Source organism: Schistocerca nitens, chromosome 1 (assembly GCF_023898315.1).
Source record: "Schistocerca nitens isolate TAMUIC-IGC-003100 chromosome 1, iqSchNite1.1, whole genome shotgun sequence".
NCBI lineage: Eukaryota > Metazoa > Arthropoda > Insecta > Orthoptera > Acrididae > Schistocerca > Schistocerca nitens.
Genome location: NC_064614.1, coordinates 1,047,776,134 through 1,047,795,011, shown reverse-complemented (window position 1 = coordinate 1,047,795,011; position 18,878 = coordinate 1,047,776,134). Strand labels below are relative to the sequence as shown.

Sequence of the window (18,878 nt, the reverse complement as noted above, 5' to 3'; positions counted from 1 at the left end):
TTCCCCATCCTTCCCTATGAGACCGATAACCTCGCTGTTTGGTCTCTTCCCCCAAACAACCAACCATTCTTCCCTGTTTAGTGCCGAACTCCTCCAATTTTCCTTATGACCTCTCTCACACCTTCCTCCCATCTTAGCTTTGATCTTCCTTCAGGCACTGCACTGAATATTTTCATGTAATCATTCTGTGGTTTGCTGTCAGTACATGTCTTGCCCATTCCAGCCTTTTAATCTTAATGTGGCTGGCAAAGTCTGGTTCAGTACACAGATTATATAATTTATAGTTGAATCTCCTCCTCCAGACACCATTTTCTTCCACTGGCCCAAGAATTTGTCTTTAAGATGTTTCTTTCAAATACACCCAGTTGCCTTTCATCAAATTTTGCTGATGTCCATGTTCTGCACTGTGCACTGCATGTTAACACTGGCTTTACTAAAACTTTATACATTATAACATTAGTTTTCACAAAGAGCAACTTGGATTTCAGATGTTTTCTGAGGCCATGGTAGCACTTCATCGCTGACATTGTTCTTGCAGTTTACTTCTGATCCAGTGTAAATGAAACTATACATATCAAAAACAGGAACAAATTTCTATGGGCAGGGACTCATTTGGATAATTTTTTTCTTAGTTACAGTCATACACTTAGTTTTTCCTTCATTTATCTGTTGGTTAATCTTTCTAGCAGCCCTTTCAAGACTTGTAAAGGCTTCTTTCATTGCTCTTGGCGTTCTTGCAATTATATCAATGTCATCCGCACATGTCAGGACCTGAACCGATTATACAGGATTGATGCCCACTGTAGTGTCCTGCAGTTGGCAGGAAAGAACTAACAGTCAGTTTGAACACACTTTATTATAATTAAAGAAAAATGCCATCTTGGCAGATACTAAGTGCTAAACTCAAGAATGAACAGAAAAATGCCACCACTCTTGTGGTGGCAAACCAGATAAGGAAACAAGACAATGGAAGAAAATACTGACCAAAATGTACTGTGCAAAATACAATGTGCTACTACAGTGCTACGGCGAATGAATACAAAGTCTGGGCTGGCGTAAGTACTAGCCAGAACTGTTCCTAGTGGTTGGTAAACACTGCCAGTCTGACGGTCTAGGCATGATTATAAAGCCAGGTCGGCAGAGTGCTACATGAGTTATATGAGTTCCAATTGGTGGAACACTGTCACATGTTGTCTGGCGAAGTAGTTCCATCTGTATTTTGAAAGTCTGTTATTGTTTCTGTCCACTGGCGATGTTTCTCTGCGCACTCCTGTAAGGGGTTCGGCAACCCATCTTGTGTGTCGGTTGTGTGGGCCCTCTAACAGTAAGGGGCCAATACGACACCCACGTCTCTTATAACCTTTTCTAAGGCATCATTAAACAGAAGGCAGGAAGATGTGATCAACAGTAGATCTTCCCCAATTAAAACCACACCGATAGTCACCAACAGCATGTTCAACGTAGTGTGTAAGTCTGTTAAAAAGGACATTGGAAAATATTTTATATGCTGTAGGTAACAGACAAATTCTGCTGTAGTTACAGCACACCATTTTATCACCTTTCTTGTGTATTGGATATATGATACCTATGCTCCAATCATCAGGTATAATTTCATCACCCAGATCTTAACTACAAGCCTGTGGAAATGTTTAACAAACTCCTACCTTGCATTTTTAATGAGTCTGCTTGTATTAGATGCATTCCTTGTGCCTTATTGTTCTTCAGATTCTTGATGGCTGCATCCACTTCCCCAGCAGTTGGTACTGGTTCCTTTGTTTCTGAGTTATTTGTGTTTATAGAGTGTAGGATTAATTTGTCTCACTGTACCATCATTCATCAGTTCATCAAAGGGTGGAGGCTATAGTCTAAATATTGCTTCATCACTACTCAAAATTGAACCACCTGTGTTTCTACATAAATTCACCCTTGGTTCAAAATCCTTCAAGCTCTAATTTAACATCCAGTAAAAAGATATTCTTTCATGCCCTCTCTTTTTCTTAGGGTATGGTTTACTTCATGCATTCTCCGTAGGCTTCATTTTTAATTCTTGTTACTTATGTTCACTCTTCATCAAACCAGCCATTGTAATCTACTGTTCCCAGACCTTAACCACCAGTTTTTGTAAGGGTGTCTTTTAGGTTTTTCCATATTTCCTCAATACTCTCACTGTCAGGAAAGTGTGACAGGTCTTCCTTGAGTGAGGCAGAGAATCTTTGATCAAACCTGGGCTTCTTGAGCTTATCAGTATGAAAGCTTCTTGGACGAGATCCATGTATGTGCCTTGCATTAGATATTTGACTTCTGATTGTTGCTATTACAAAGTAATGGTCAGGGTCAACATTAGCAGCCTTATAACTTCTAACACCCATTACACTTGACAGATGTCTTGCATCTATTAGGAGATGGTCATTTTGGTTAAAATATTTCCATCTGGAGATTTCTATATCATTTATCTTTGTGGTTAAAAGTTGTACTGTCCACTACCTTATTTCTTGAAGAGGCAGAGCGTACAAGTCTGATCCCATTGTCATTTGAGTTATCATGTAGGCTGTATTTTCCAGTGTTAGACTGACATTCATTTTCTTTTCATGTTTTAGCATTCATATCCCCAAACAATTATCGTGTAGTCTCCTCTAGGACATTCAGTGTATACTTCATTTAACTCATCATAAAAAGTATCCTCTTCGTCATTCTTCTCTTCAGATGGGGCATGACCACATGTAAGACTATAGTTGAAAAATGCACATATTACCCCTTTGACCCCCTTTGAAAGAAAACATAGATTTCAAAACAGTGAGCAGTAAGACTAATATTAGGTGTTCATCCACAGTCATCATGTAGGTCCTCTTGAAGGAGTTAGGCATCTTAACTGCTCCATCACAATAAATATATTTGCTAATGAAATGTGTCATAAATAATCCATCGTAATTTGAGCAGAAAGTGATGTTCGTACCTACAATACTGGAGGAAAAAATGACTTTTTATTGCCCATTATTAAAGCTTTCAGTGGCTCAGAAAAGAGTTCAGTATGTAAAACAAAATGTTTCATCAAGTGCCCAATAACATAAGATGTCTGACAGATAGGAAAGCAAGTTTTAAATGTAACCCACAATCATTTCTCGTGGATGACTTCTTCTGTTCATGGACAAATGTCTATTCAAAAACTAGTATCCTAGGAAAAAGTGATTGTTTTTAATTGCAGGTGAATGAGTAGAACTAAAAAATAGTGTGTTCACTAGTGTTAACACTAATCAGGTATACCTATTCTGTAAACTGATTTGTTCCACATCATTTTGATGAAAGAATCATTTGACGGTCTACGGAACATGTAACTGACTGACTGCTCTTCAGATGCAGATGCTACATCACATAGCTGTCAGTGCTGAATAGTCAACTTCCTCTAAGTATAAAAATAACTAAATAAATTCTACAAAGTTTATTTATTGAAGTATCAATCGAATTTCAGTCACATAATAAGGATAAGACATAGAAAGTCGTGCAGATGATCAAACCTTACTGCGTAGACCAGCAGTTGACAATTATCACAATCTAAAGCAGAGCAACACGATAAAATAATTGGGAAAAACGTAATATTATTTTATGTATGATGTGATGAATGGGAGTTATCTCTAAATGCAGAAAAATGTAAGTTGATGTGGATGAGTAGGAAGAATAAACCTGTAATGTGTGGATACAGTATTAGTAGTGCCCTGCTTGACACAGTGAAGTTGTTTAAATATTGGGCGTAACATTGCAAAAGAGTATGAAATGGAACGAGCATGTGAGATTTGTGGTAGAGAAGGAAAATGTTGACTTCGATTCATTGAGATCATTTTAGGAAAGAGTGGTTCACCTGTAAAGGAGACCACTTGTAGGATGCTGGTGTAACCTTTTCTTGAGTACTGCTCGAGTGTGTGGTATCCATGCCTGGTCAGATTGAAGGAAGACATCGAAGGGGTTCGAACAACGATGCTTCAGTAATTGAAGTGGGAATTCCTGGAGGAAAGGTGAAGTTCTTTTGGAGAAACATTATTGAGAAAATTTAGAGAACCTGCTTTTAAAGCTGACTCAAATGATTCCGCTGCCACCCACCCAACATACATTGCACTTAAGGACCATGACAATAAGATACAAGAAATTAGGGCCCATACGTACGCATAGAGACCGTCATTTTTCCCTCACTCTGTCTGCGAATGGAACAGGAAAGGAAATGACTGGTAGTGATACAGTGCTTGTGGAATATCTCTGTAGGTGTAGAGATACACGTAACACTCCCCTAAAAGCTGTTGAGTACTGGAGTGAATTGTTCTAATTTACAAATTGCTTGTTATTTTTCATTGATAACTGGTGTAAATTTCATGTCCTAATTTTTAAAAATAGAGAAGCTCTATTGTACTTAATCCTGTAACAGTCCTAACAGTAACAAGGACTCATGATTTCAGGAATATCTCTCAGATCTTGAGAAGAAATATGACAGGAAGGAGCTGAGCTATTTTGAACTGAATTTGGAAACTTGGAGACAGCTGTGGAGGGTTCTTGAAATGTCTGATATTATCCTGATAATTGTGGATATCCGATATGCTGTGAGTTTTGCTTTACGTTTGATAATGATTTGTTACCTTATGCTTTATCACATTCCTGTAATTGACTATACAGGTTTGTGCTACTATATTTCTTCTTATTACAGGCATTAATGTTCCCACCATCACTGTACCATCATGTTCAGAAACTTGACAAAAGTATGATACTAGTACTGAACAAAATTGATCTGTGTCCTGCTCCTGTTGTAGCAGCATGGATGCATTATTTCAAAGAAAGGTATCCTTCTTTGCACATTTTGATATTTACATCTTTTCCAAGTTACAATATTCGTGGAAATCAAGAAAATAGAACAGGTAAGTAACATTTATTTGTAATATGTTAAATGAATTTCATTGACCACTTAGAGTGTTTTAGCTGTTTGTCTTTAACATTAATTGTACAACAAACTTTACAGGATTACAGACACGCCGTAGACGTGGCAAACTACGTATGGCAGCAGAAGGTGCACAGAAACTCCTTGAGGCGTGCAAAGACATTGTTAAAGATGAAGGTATTATTTTCAGTCAGCATGTCTAAAATGGTGTAAGATTTAAATATTTACAGAGCCAATGTTTTAATATTTAATTAGTGCTCACATTTTATATTAAACATATGGAAATGTTTTCCAGTGTATAAAGGTTGGTTGGTGTGTGGGATTAAAGGGACCAGACTGCTATGGTCATCGGTCCCCCAGTGTATAAAGGAAAGATCCTATAAAATGTACATCCGAACTTCAAAGACAGATAAAAATTGTTGCTTGCTGGACAGAATCAGGTGTGGGGATCAAAAGTAGGTAATACAAATGTTATCTTTTGTAGTCAGAGGCTCTTCCATCTGCCAAAAGAGAAAGAATTGTTGGAGAAATAAAGTAGGAAAAGATCACACAATGCTGTTGGGAGTGGGGGGGGGGGGGGCATACAAAAACAAAATGGAAGGGACATTGATAAGGGAAAACAAATTACATTTCCTGTAACCCTTCTCTTTGTTTGGCAGATGAACCATCTTCTTGAATGACAGCTTTGATCACAGTGTCATTTTACAAGTGTATAATTTATTCAATGATTAAATGAATTTTAATGAGGAGGGGCAACCACACAATTACTGACAATTGATATGTGGCACATAGACACATTTAACAGCCAGAGACTTTTGAATTATCAAATCACTGTCTCCCAGACTGAAAATAAAACAAATATGTAACCACTGCGAACTAGTAAGTGAAGAGTACTCCACTCTTAACTTAGTATCACCCAGGTCTGTCGGGAAATATATTGAGTACAAATGAAGGTTAAGCATAATCACACCAAATCAGCCTAAGATTTTAATATTCTGCTGGAAACACCATCTTATCCAGTGGAATTAAAAAAAATACTTTTTAATGACGTGATGAATTCCGCCATCTGCTTAGAGGTTGTTCGCTGGTTGACAAGAAAATTGAAGCCCCCAGAAAATATTGTTGAATGTCAATGTAACTTTGGAAAGTTGCACACCATTGGTGGATATGTAAATAATTTGAGTTGAAATTGAAGTAAACAGCCATCGCAGTTCATTAATGTTGTTTATGTTTAATGCTACCAGTAGCCCCATTCTGTATCATTCGCTCGCTCTTCCAATCGGTTCAGTTAGTGAGCACATTGAACAGTAAGGTTACCACAATCGAGCCTCCATGCAATTCCATAAGTGAATTGTTTTGGCTCCTGAGGTACCCGGGCCATGTTGCCTTCTTTACTCACACCAGCCAATCGAAAACAAGTGACTACAGCGGCAGACACGTGATGATTGCGCACCTGGCATGGTGCACTGCAGTGTGCACAGTGCCCCACATGCAAAGCGGCCAGCTGATACAACTACCAGACACACTATTTCCATTATTGATTTCAAAAAGTGTGTTTACAGAGAATATATAAGATATGAGTGGAAATGACTGAATAAAATGAGAAGGTTAGTACTTTCATATCCAAGTGACAGTGAAATGGCTTCGCATATTGTCATTGTCCGTCTTTATGCTATGTCTGAAACAAGGCCAGCAACCAGGATGCAGTAAGCACTTTATTATTGGCTGGTTTTGACCAGTGTGTCTGGCCTTCCTCAGAATAGCAAACTCTGTTAATTTGTAGCCATTAGGCCACAGCTGAGAGCCCTCACAACTTCATCAATGTACCTTGAGACACTTGGCTGACTCATGAACGCTGTGAAGGACATAGAGATGCTGTGCACTAGTATGAGACAGCATCATCAGCATCAGACCGTTTGAAGGAAGCCTCATTGTGGTCCCCATTTAGGTGGCTGGTTGAATTGCGCAATATCCAAATTTGTGGGATCTTTGGATGTGACAGTGGCCCCATGTTGGACTGTGTGAGAACATGAGAACAGGCATATTCATCATCAAGGTTCTGGTCAACCATGTCTGACCACCACAATAGAGTATCACTTTATTTTGCACTCCCTTCATATCAGCTCTTCCCATCTTGTGTCACCCTACACCATTAATCGGAAACTAGCAGCAGCTGGATTAGGGAATTGCCATCCCACATGTGGGCTGCCATTAACACCACAGCCACAGCACTAACAGCTGCACCTGGAGTGCTGCCATGACCAAGAAGCACCACGAACTGCTGATGAATGACGTTTCATTCTGTTCAGTGATGAATTGCAGTCCTGCAATACAGTGGATGACCATCGTTGACGAGTGTGGTGGTGACCTGGGAGAGGTCCCTTTCTTCCAGTATTTTGGAAAACTGGAGGCGTGTTACTCCTGGCATTGTGGTGTGGAGAGCCATTGGGTGTGATTTCAGGTCACAGCTGGTAGTGGTGGAGGGAACTCTGACAGCTCATTGGTATGAAACAAACATCTCATCTTCTAGTATAATTGTGCCATTTTTCAACAGGACAACAGTTGTCCACTCACGATACATGATTATCAACTGTATACTTGATGTTGAGACACTATCTTGTTCACCAAGATTCCCAGATCTGTTCTAGATAGAATATGTATAGCACCAGCTTGGACGTTAACTCCATGTTAGTGCCAGTATCAGGGATATCAAGGACCAGTTACAATAGTTGTGCACCAGTTTGCCTCAGGACAAGATCCAAAGGCTTTTTGACATCTTTCATAATGGAATCAGTGTAGACACCCAGGCCACAGAAGATGCAACACCGTACTGATAAATGGGCTCATACTGCGAAGTTCTTTGTAATTTTAACTTGGTTTTGTAATCACTGAAATAATGGCACATAGCCTCTCAACGCATAAAATTTCATTTCATTTTCTTGTCCCCTTAAGCGTACTTCATTTTTTACTCAAGCATTGTATTTTTGAGACTAATGTCTGCTGGTGGTGCATACAATTTCTGCTCAAGTAAGTCTAATGCACTTTTATTTGCTTGTTCATTATTAGATGCAGTGTTTGTTGCCACTGCTGGAAAGTAATCATTGAATTTGGTGGCCAATGACTTGAAAGTGCACCATTTCTGCCAGAGCTATTTTCTGGGAGTTCAGTTTCATTTGCATCTCTGTTTTACTTTGTTTCTGGTCTAATAAATTTCCAAACAGGTTTTGCCTTGAGTATAGTACATAGTTTTGCTGGAGGATTTTGCAATACTGGTTGTAATGGAGTTTCAAGCCTTGACTACTGTTTGTTCTCTGAATAATGTAGAACTGTCTCTCCCAAGCACACGGCACTTTTAAACCAGGAGTTATCCATCCCTTGTACATGTCTCTGTTCAATTTTGTCCTTATTTGCTTTAGGGGGAAACAAGACTCCAAAGTGCTGTAGAAATTAGTTTTAAGAGAGAATTAAATTTTCCATTAATGGCATCTGCTTTATAAATGTCTCCTATGTGTTCTTCCCATAATTTCTCTCTAAATACCAAGTCATTGCTTATGATTCTGAGATATACTTCACTGATTTGGACCTAAATGGTCAGTAATTTTTATTGTTAACATTTGACCATCCTGGTCAGATAAACCATTGACTATTGGTTTTACAGTTAAATTAGTCTAGGTTGTTGGGGGCTAAAACAAATTGTCAGCAGCTGTTGCCCTATATCCATCGAGTATCATATGGAATTTTGCTGTGGACAAATACAGAGCTGGAAGTCAACAACTGTAGGTGCCCTCATTCAGTACCAACTGGTAGAAAATCAGCATTATATACAGGGTTATTACAAATGATTGAAGCGATTTCACAGCTCTACAATAACTTTATTATTTGAGATATTTTCACAATGCTTTGCACACACATACAAAAACTCAAAAACTTTTTTTTGTCATTCACAAATGTTCGATATGTGCCCCTTTAGTGATTCGGCAGACATCAAGCCGATAATCAAGATCCTCCCACACTCGGCGCAGCATGTCCCCATCAATGAGTTCGAAAGCATCGTTGAAGCGAGCTCGCAGTTCTGGCACGTTTCTTGGTAGACGAGGTTTAAACACTGAATCTTTCACATAACCCCACAGAAAGAAATCGCATGGGGTTAATTCGGGAGAGCGTGGAGGCCGTGGCATGAATTGCTGATCATGATCTCCACCACGACTGATCCATCGGTTTTCCAATCTCCTGTTTAAGAAATGCTGAACATCATGATGGAAGTGCGTTGGAGCACCATCCTGTTGAAAGATGAAGTCGGCGCTGTCGGTCTCCAGTTGTGGCATGAGCCAATTTTCCAGCATGTCCAGATACGCGTGTCCAGTAACGTTTTTTTCACAGAAGACAAAGGGGGCGTAAACTTTAAACCGTGAGATTGCACAAAACACGCTAACTTTTGGTGAATTGCGAATTTGCTGCATGAATGCGTGAGGATTCTCTACCGCCCAGATTCGCACATTGTGTCTGTTCACTTCACCATTAAGAAAAAATGTTGCTTAATCATTGAAAACAAGTTTCGCACTGAACGCATCCTCTTCCATGAGCTGTTGCAACCGCGCCGAAAATTCAAAGCGTTTGACTTTGTCACCGGGTGTCAGGGCTTGTAGCAATTGTAAACGGTAAGGCTTCTGCTTTAGCCTTTTCCGTAAGATTTTCCAAACCGTCGGCTGTGGTACGTTTAGCTCCCTGCTTGCTTTATTCGTCGACTTCCGCGGGCTACGCGTGAAACTTGCCTGCACGCGTTCAACCGTTTCTTCGCTCACTGCAGGCCGACCCGTTGATTTCCCCTTACAGAGGCATCCAGAAGCTCTAAACTGCGCATACCATCGCCAAATGGAGTTAGCAGTTGGTGGATCTTTGTTGAACTTCGTCCTGAAGTGTTGTTGCACTGTTATGACTGACTGATGTGAGTGCATTTCAAGCACGACATACGCTTTCTCGGCTCCTGTCGCCATTTTGTCTCACTGCACTCTCGAGCGCTCTGGCGGCAGAAACCTGAAGTGCGGCTTCAGCCGAACAAAACTTTATGAGTTTTTCTACGTATCTGTAGTGTGTCGTGACCATATGTCAATGAATGGAGCTACAGTGAATTTATGAAATCGCTTCAATCATTTGTAATAGCCCTGTATACCACAAACAGTGACTCTCAGGTTAAGTTTACATAAACTTATTAAAATTGTTTCTAGCTTCTTTATGAAGCATATGATACTTCCTGCCCCTAAACTCCCAATATTACAAGTTTGCTTATTTTCTTATCCACAGTTGTAGCGTGTGTATGAGAAAGCTGTTCAAAATATTTGTTAAAGTGAAGGGTCTGGGATGTAACTCAATTTTTGGTATATTTAGTCACTCCCCCTTTTTTCTTATTGATTCTGTAGTAGTATGGTATTAGCTTGTAGCCATCCAGATGAGTGTATGTACTTAATACTAAAAAAATGGGTGGTAAATCAAAAATTAGTTAAGTCTTCATGCTGTTACATGTGTCTATGTGACACATGTCAGTAAGTTATAGATGAATGGTTGCATTTCCCATAGATGGCATGATGACTAAGTTGGTATGTATCGGACCCCCAAATCCAATGATTTGGTACATTGATTCCAAAAAGTCTTGGGAAATTTTCTGATACTTAATATGTCATTGGTCTCTGACTGTGGCTTATGTGTATGAAAAACTCAAGCAGCACTATGACTATAGACAGTTTTAATTGTATATCCTTTTGTACCTGGATACATAAATTAGTCCTTTGATTAGAATAACTTCAGTACATACAAGAAGCTAAAGAACCACACCTAATGAAGCATATTGTTTTAAGACCAATCTTGGGCTTGTGACCGTATTATTTTCACAGCTAAATATTAAAATTTTAGAAGTAACAGACGAACAATGTAGGAAAAGACAGATTGCTACTTACCGTAAAGAGGACACGTTAAGTTGCAGACAAGCTCAATTAATTGCGCCTCTCTGCAACATAACATTTCTTCTTTACAGTAAGTAGCAATCTGTCTTTTCCTAGATTGTTGATATTCCTACCTGGTGCTTCCATTGCTGAAGTAACAGCTGAATAATTTACAAGTAAAGATAACAACTCATCAAATAGTAGAGTCATTCAGCCACAGATACATACATATAAAAGAATTAGCTTTTGTGTGTCTCCTGTTTTTGAGCAAGAGTGTGCGCGCGCGTGCGCGCGCGCGCACACACACACACACACACACACACACACACACACACACACACACACACACACGTGCCTGATAGTTTGGGGCATAAGTTCATAGTGTTTTTGTTTTGCATATTCGTATTCTGGGTGCAGTGGCTTTATTTATCGATTGCCATTTCTTATTTGTAGTCCACTGTTGCTGTTTGAGTTACATATTGTCATTTTGTCATTTGGAGATAGTGAGTGGAGCTGTGGACACTAGACAGTGGAGTGCCAAGTGGAGAAATCTGAACATTTTCAACATATTCTTTTGTTTGAGTTCAATAGAGGGAGGCAGCCAGAAACATTTGTGCCATGTATGGAGATAATGGCATTGGATAGAGCACAGAAATAAAATGTTTTTCTTGTTTTAAGGAGGATTGTTTTGACATTAGTGACTCTCCACATTTAGAAGGATCTTCGGGATTTGTCACACCATTGTGTGACATTTGCATGCACAGGGGAAGATTCAAGTATTGTATTATAGGTGCCACATCAGCTGATGGCCATATGTGCATCTCTGCTTCATCGTCATCAATTGGCTTATGAACAACATTGACCATTCATGTCCTGTATCATTACTGGTGATGAGAAATGGTGTCTTTATGCTAACACGAGGAAAAGAAAGGAATGGTTGAGCCCAAACAAAGCAGCAACTTCCTGTACAATGACATGTGCATATTCACAAAAGATAAAGTTACGCATCTGGTGAAACGGTGACAATGTGGTGTACTATGAATTGCTTCCCTGAGGCGTAACCATGATGTTGATATTTGTTGTCAACAATCGAGATGTCTTGCAGAGACAGTCGTAGAATATTGACAAGGAAGACCATGTAAAGTGATGCTACTCCATGATACATGATAATGCCTGCCCGCATTCTGCTAGACTGAGAAAGAACACGATACAGAAGTTGGGTTAGGAAGGCATTCTGCACCCACCTTATCACCCTCAGATTTTCACCTCTTCCACACTCTATCAAAGAGCCTTCAGGGGCTTCCTTTCCTGATGAAAATGCACTCCAAACGTGGCTCGACAGGTTCTTCACCTCAGCAGTCCACAGATTTCTACAGTTGCGGAATTGAAAAGTTACCCCAGCATTGGCAGACTGTTGTAAATAGTGAAGGAGACTATATCACTGATCACTGAAGTTATGTGTTATGTGTGTTGGTTGTGTTTATGAAACTTAAGGAAAACGCTACCAACTTATATGCCAACCCAATACATTGTGCCAGCCAAATACACAGTCAGTGCTGCTGGCTGACACACACACACACACACACACACACACACACACCATTGTGCTGGCCAAACACACAATACTGGGACTGCAGGTGGACTGTGGTGAAGGACTGAATTTGGTGTAGTGGGAGAGAGAGGATGGATTGGGAAGGTGTAGGTGACAGCTTGGAGAGAGGCAGCAGGTATGCAAGATACAAATATGGGAGGGAGAGGTAGCTGGTGCACAGGACAGAAATGAGAGACATGGGCACCACGGCCTCTGAGTTGGTACAGCACACATTGATGATGCTGTGAGTGAGTGGATTGGGAGCTGGGTGACAGAAGAGAGGAAGAACTATAGGGAGAGGGTATGGGGCAGGAGATTAGCAGATATTGAGGCCAGAAGGATTATAATAATGAAGGATGAGTTGCAAGGATGACTTGCATCTACATAGTTAGAAAAGTTGGTGCTGGGGGGAAGGATCCAAATGCCACAGGCTGTGAAGCAGCCATTGTAATCCAGCATGCTGCACTCAGCAGTGTGTTTTACTATTAGGTGGCCAACTCTGCTCGTTGCTACAGTTTGGCAGTGGCCATTCATTCAAGTGGTCTTGCCCACATAAAAAGCTGTACAGAAATTGCAGGAGAGCAAGCGCATGACATGACTACTTTCACAGGTTCTTGTGCCGAGATGGGATAGGATAATCCTGTGATGGGACCAGAATAGAATGTGCTGGTAGGTCTTGCAGTTGGGTCTCCCAAAGGGGTCTGACTCATGACATGTGATTGAGAGTGTGAGTGGCATTGGGATGGACCAGTACATTGGGTTAGTTGAGTGGACAGGAGAATACAACTTTAAAATGGGTGGGAAGGATTATGGGTGGCATGTTCTTCATTTCTGGGCTCGCTGATAGATACTTAAAGACCTGGCAAAAGACATGGTTAAATTGCTCCACTGCGTGTTGATATTGGAGGGGGGCAGCAGGGTGGTCATTTGCAGCTTGTTCTTAGGGTGTGACGGGAGGATTAGGGGTGTTTGGAGACATGGCGTGGGAAATCTGTTTGCAGAATAAGTTTGGGGGATATTGCCTGCCTGTAAAGGCCTTTGTGAGACCTTCAGCCTACTGGGAAAGGGAATTATTTTTTTGTCACTCCAAATAAACCATCCACAGTTGGCCAGACTATATGGAAGTGAATTTTTGTTATAGAAGGGATTATGGCTGTCGGCATTGTTGATGACTAGTGTGGACAGAAATGTGGGTGGAGCCATGAGAGAGGTGGAGGTCAATGTCCAGGAAGGTTGCTCATTTAGCTGAGAAGGTCCAGTTGAAGTGAATGGGAGAAGTGTTGAGGCTACAGAGAAAGAGATTATGGTATTTTGACCCTTGGTTCAGATAACGAAGGTACATTAGGAAGCTTTCCTCTAAATGGTTCATAAACAGGTTAGCATAGGAGGGTGCCATGCTGTTGCCCATGGGAGTGTGACAGATTTGTTTGGATATCTCCCCCTCAAAGGAAATGTAGTTAGGTGTGAGAATAGTCAGTAAGATGTATAAGGAATGAAAGGTTATATCAAAACACCTTCAGTCATCTAAATTTCCATTTTTATTTTATTTGTGCAACCAGTTTTGTATTATATTATGCCATCTTCAGGCCCCATGATCGATATGTAGGAAGAATTTCCACCTTTTGTACAGAGGTGGGATTCTTCCTGCACTTTGGTCAGGGGACCTGAAGATGGCATAAGGTAATACTGAAACTGGTTGCACAAATAAAGTAAAACTGGAAATTTAGGAAGTAGTTCATATCACTAAGAATGCAGTGAATTAAATAAGCACATCCACCAGTAAGTGTGTTCTGATTAATAAAAACACACATGAATTAAATTAAAATCATGAATTATGAGGCCATAATGTTGCAGAGTTGAAGAGCAAATGAAGAGACATGAATATGAAGTAATGGGAAAACACTAGATATTGCAGTAGGTGGTGAAAAAGGGAGGGGGGGGGGGCGTAGAACAAAGAACATATTCAAGACCAAAATAGTGGGGCTCATTGTCTGGTGACAGAATACAAACTTGACAAAAATCCCAAATAAAACAAGATGTGGGATTTTGGGGGAAAGAATTCGAACAGGAGTTTAAAATACACCAGCAACCAGAGCAGGCTAGAAATAATTGTAATAGTAATCATAATTAGTTTTACTTGGTGTTTGTAAGTAACTTGCTATCTGAACTGTTAATAGTTTTGTTCCCTCCAGCCACCTGGTGGAATATTTTCTACCAAAAGATTGTGTAATCTGTTTTTTTAGAGGTGTACAGAAAAGGGCAGTGAATGCATACAAGATACTTGTACAACTTGTTCCACAGTGCTGCTCCACTATTTGATATCCTTATGTAGAGAGGATGATAGAAGCTGTCAAAGAAGATCCACAGCTAAGACTAAAAAGTTTTTTATGTCATATGGGTGATTAACAACAATTTGAAAAGGATAAATGCTGAGACTTGCTACACAGAGGAGATGTTTAGTGACAGACATACATGTTGAAAATTCCACTGTTAAATGCAGAGGAGAGAGTGAATAGGTGGAACGAATTCAATGAGGGCCTCTTCGAGGGGGAGGACTTATCTGATGACATGATAGAATAAGAAACCAGAGTCAATAGGGAAGAGATGTTGTTGTTGTTGTGGTCTTCAGTCCAGAGACTGGTTTGATGCAGCTCTCCATGCTACTCTATCCTGTGCAAGCTTCTTCATCTCCCAATACCTACTGCAACCTACATCCTTCTGAATCTGCTTAGTGTATTCATCTCTTGGTCTCCCTCTACGATTTTTACCCTCCACACTGCCCTCCAATACTAAATTGATGATCCCTTGATGCCTCAGAACATGTCCTACCAACCGAATCCTTCTTCTAGTCAAGTTGTGCTACAAATTTCTTTTCTCCCCAATTCTATTCAATACCTCCTCATTAGTTATGTGATCTACCCATCTAATCTTCAGCATTCGTCTTTAGTACCACATTTCGAAAGCTTCTATTCTCTTCTTGTCCAATCTATTTATCGTTCATGTTTCACTTCCATACATGGCTATAGTCCATACAAATACTTTCGGAAATGACTTCCTGACACTTAAATCTATACACAATGTTAACAAATTCCTCTTCTTCAGAAACGCTTTCCTTGCCATTGCCAGTCTACATTTTATTTCCTCTCTACTTCGACCATCATCAGTTATTTTACTCCCCAAATAGCAAAACTCATTTACTACATGAAGTGTCTCATTTCCTAATCTAATTTCCTCAGCATCACCCGACTTAATTCAATTACATTCCATTATACTCGTATTGCTTTTGTTGATGTTCATCTTATATCCTCCTTTCAAGACACTGTCCATTCCGTTCAACTGCTCTTCCAGGTTCTTTGCTGTCTCTGACAGAACTACAATGTCATCGGCGAACCTCAAAGTTTTTATTTCTTCTCCATGGATTTTAATACCTACTCTGATTTTTTTCTTTTGTTTCCTTTAATGCTTGCTCAATATACATATTGAATAACATTGGGGATAGGTTACAACCCTCTCTCACTCCAACCACTGCTTCCCTTTCATGCCCCTCGACTTATTTCTGCCATCCAGTTTCTGTACAAATTGTAAATAGCCTTTCGCTCCCTTTATTTTACTCCTGCCACCTTTAGAATTTGAAAGAGAGTATTCCAATCAACATTGTCAAAAGCTTCTCTAAGTCTACAAATGTTAGAAATGTAGGTTTGCCTTTCCTTAATCTATCTTCTTAGATAAGTCGTAGGGTCAGTATTGCCTCACATGTTCCAATATTTCTACGGAATCCAAACTGATCTTCCTCGAGGTCGGCTTCTACCAGTTTTTCCATTCGTCTGTAAAAAATTCATGTTAGTATTTTGGAGCCGTGACTTTTTAAACTGATAGTTTGGTAACTTTCACATCTGTCAACACCTGCTTTCTTTGGGATTGGAATTATTATATTCTTCTTGAAGTCTGAAGTTATTTCACCTGTCTCATACATCTTGCTCATTAGATGGTAGAGTTTTGTCAGGCCTGGCTCTCCCAAGGCTGTCAGTAGTTCTGATGGAATGTTGTCTACTCCCGGGGCCTTGTTTCAACTTAGGTCTTTCAGTGCTCTGTCAAACTCTTCATGCGGTATCATATCTCACATTTCATCTTCATCTACATCCTCTTCCATTTCCATAATATTGTCCTAAAATACATTGTCCTCATATAGACCCTCTATATACTCCTTTCGCCTTTCTGCTTTCCCTTCTTTGCTCATAACTGGGTTTCCATCTGAGCTCTTGATATTCATACTGGTGGTTCTCTTTTTTCCAAAGGTATCTTTAATTTTCCTGTAGGCAATATCTATCTTACTCCCAGTGATATATGCCTCTACATCCTTACATTTGCCCTCTAGCCATCCCTGCTTAGCCATTTTGCACTTCCTGTCAATCTCATTTTTGAGACATTTGTATTCCTTTTTGCCTGCTTCATTCATTTATTTTTATATTTTCTCCTTTCATCAATTAAATTCAGTATCTCTACTGTTACCCAAGGATTTCTACTAGCCCTCGTCTTTTTACCTACTTGATCCTCTGCTGCCTTCACTATTTCATCCCTCAAAGCTACCCGTTTTTCTTCTACTGTATTTCTTTCCCCCATTCCTGACAATCATTACCTAATGCTCTCCCTGAAACTCTCTACAGCCTCTGGTTCTGTCAGTTTATCCAGATCCCATCTCCTTAATTTCCCACCTTTTTGCAGTTTCTTCAGTTTTACTCTACGGTCCATAACCAATAGATTGTGGCTAGAGTCCACATCTGCCCCTGGAAATGTCTTACAATTTAAAACCTGGTTCCTAAATCTCTATCTTACCATTATATAAGCCATCTGAAACCTTCCAGTATCTCCAGGCCTCTTCAATGTATACAACCTCTTTTCATGATTCTTGAACCAAGTGTTAGCTATGATTAAGTTATGCTCTGTGCAAAATTCTACCATGCAGCTGCCGCTTTCATTTCTTACCCCCGTTCCATATTCCCCTACTACGTTTCCTACTCTTCCTTTTCCTACTATCGAATTCCAGTCACCCATGAATATTAAATTTTCGTCTCCCTTGACTGTCTGAATAACTTCTTTTGTCTCATCATACATTTCATCAATCTCTTCGTGATCAGCAGAGCTAGTTGGCATATAAACTTCTGCTACTGTGGTAGGCGTGGGCTTCGTGTCTATCGTGGCCACAATAATGCGTTCACTAGGGACGCGACAGCGGATCTAGTATTAGAATCAGAATTTAGAAGAGCTTTGGAAGACTTAAAATAAAATAAGGCAGAAGAGATTGATAACATACCATCGGAATTTCTAAGACCATTGTGAGAAGTGACAACAGAAGGATTATTCACATTGTTATGAAAATGTATGAGATTGACGACATACCATCAGACTTTCGGAGAAACATCATCCTCACAGTTCCGAAGATTGCATGAGCTGACAAGTGCGAGAATTGCTGCAAAATCAGCTTAATAGCTCATACATCCAAGTTGCTGACAAGAATAACACACAGAAGAATGGAAGAGAAAACTAAGGAACTGTTACATGGTGATGAGTTTGACTTTAGAAAAGGTAAAGGTACCAGAGAGGCAGTTCTGACATTGCGATTGGTAATGGAAGCAAGGCTGAAGAAAAATCAAGACATGTTCATAGGATTTGTTGACCTGGAAAAGTGTTCAACAGTGTAAAATGGTCCAAGATATTTGAAATCCGGAGAAAAATATGTTTAGCTATAGGGAATGATGGATGATATACAATAATTACAAGAGCCAAGAGGGAACAGTAGGAGTGGAAGACAAAGAATGAAGCACATGGATTAAAAGGGGTGTAAGTTTGGAATGTAGTCTTTTGCCCCTGCTGTTCAATCTATACGTCGACGAAGCAGTGATGAAAATAAGAGAAATTCAAAAGTGGGATTAAAATTCAAGGTGAAAGGATTTTAATGTTAAGATTCGCTTATGGAAAAGGATTAATGTGTCTGTTAAATGGAATGAACAGTCTGATGAGTACAGAATATGGACTGAGAGTAAATTGAAGAAAGGCAAAAGTAAAGAGAAGTAACAGAAATGAGAAAGTTAGAAACTTAACATCATAATTCATGATCACAAGGTAGATGAAGTTAAGGAATTCTGCAACCTAGGTAGCAAAATAAGCCATGGCGGATGTACCAAGAGGGACATAAAAAGTGGACTAGTAATGACAAAAAGGGCATTCCTGGCCAGGAGAAGTCTACTAGTGTCAAACAAAGGTTATGAGGAAGAAATTTCTGAAAAAGTACGTTTGGAGCACAGCATTTTATGGCACTGAGACATGGACCACAGGAAAATTGGAACAGAGGAGAATCAAAGCATTTGAGATGTGGTGAATCAAAGCATTTGAGATGTGGTGCTGTAGAAGAATGTTGAAAATTAGGTGGACTCATAAG

The 18,878-nt window shown here is 39.8% G+C and overlaps 1 protein-coding gene across 1 annotated transcript in view; it reads left to right on the top strand.

Annotated features, from left to right (window-relative positions):
• Positions 1-18,878, top strand: part of LOC126197171 (guanine nucleotide-binding protein-like 1) — a 60,105-nt gene that overhangs the window by 9,875 nt on the left and 31,352 nt on the right. Inside the window, exons 4-6 of the mRNA XM_049934620.1 lie at positions 4,443-4,583; positions 4,688-4,895; positions 4,997-5,092. Coding sequence (XP_049790577.1) covers positions 4,443-4,583; positions 4,688-4,895; positions 4,997-5,092 — 445 coding nt within the window. The remainder of the gene's footprint in view (positions 1-4,442; positions 4,584-4,687; positions 4,896-4,996; positions 5,093-18,878) is intronic.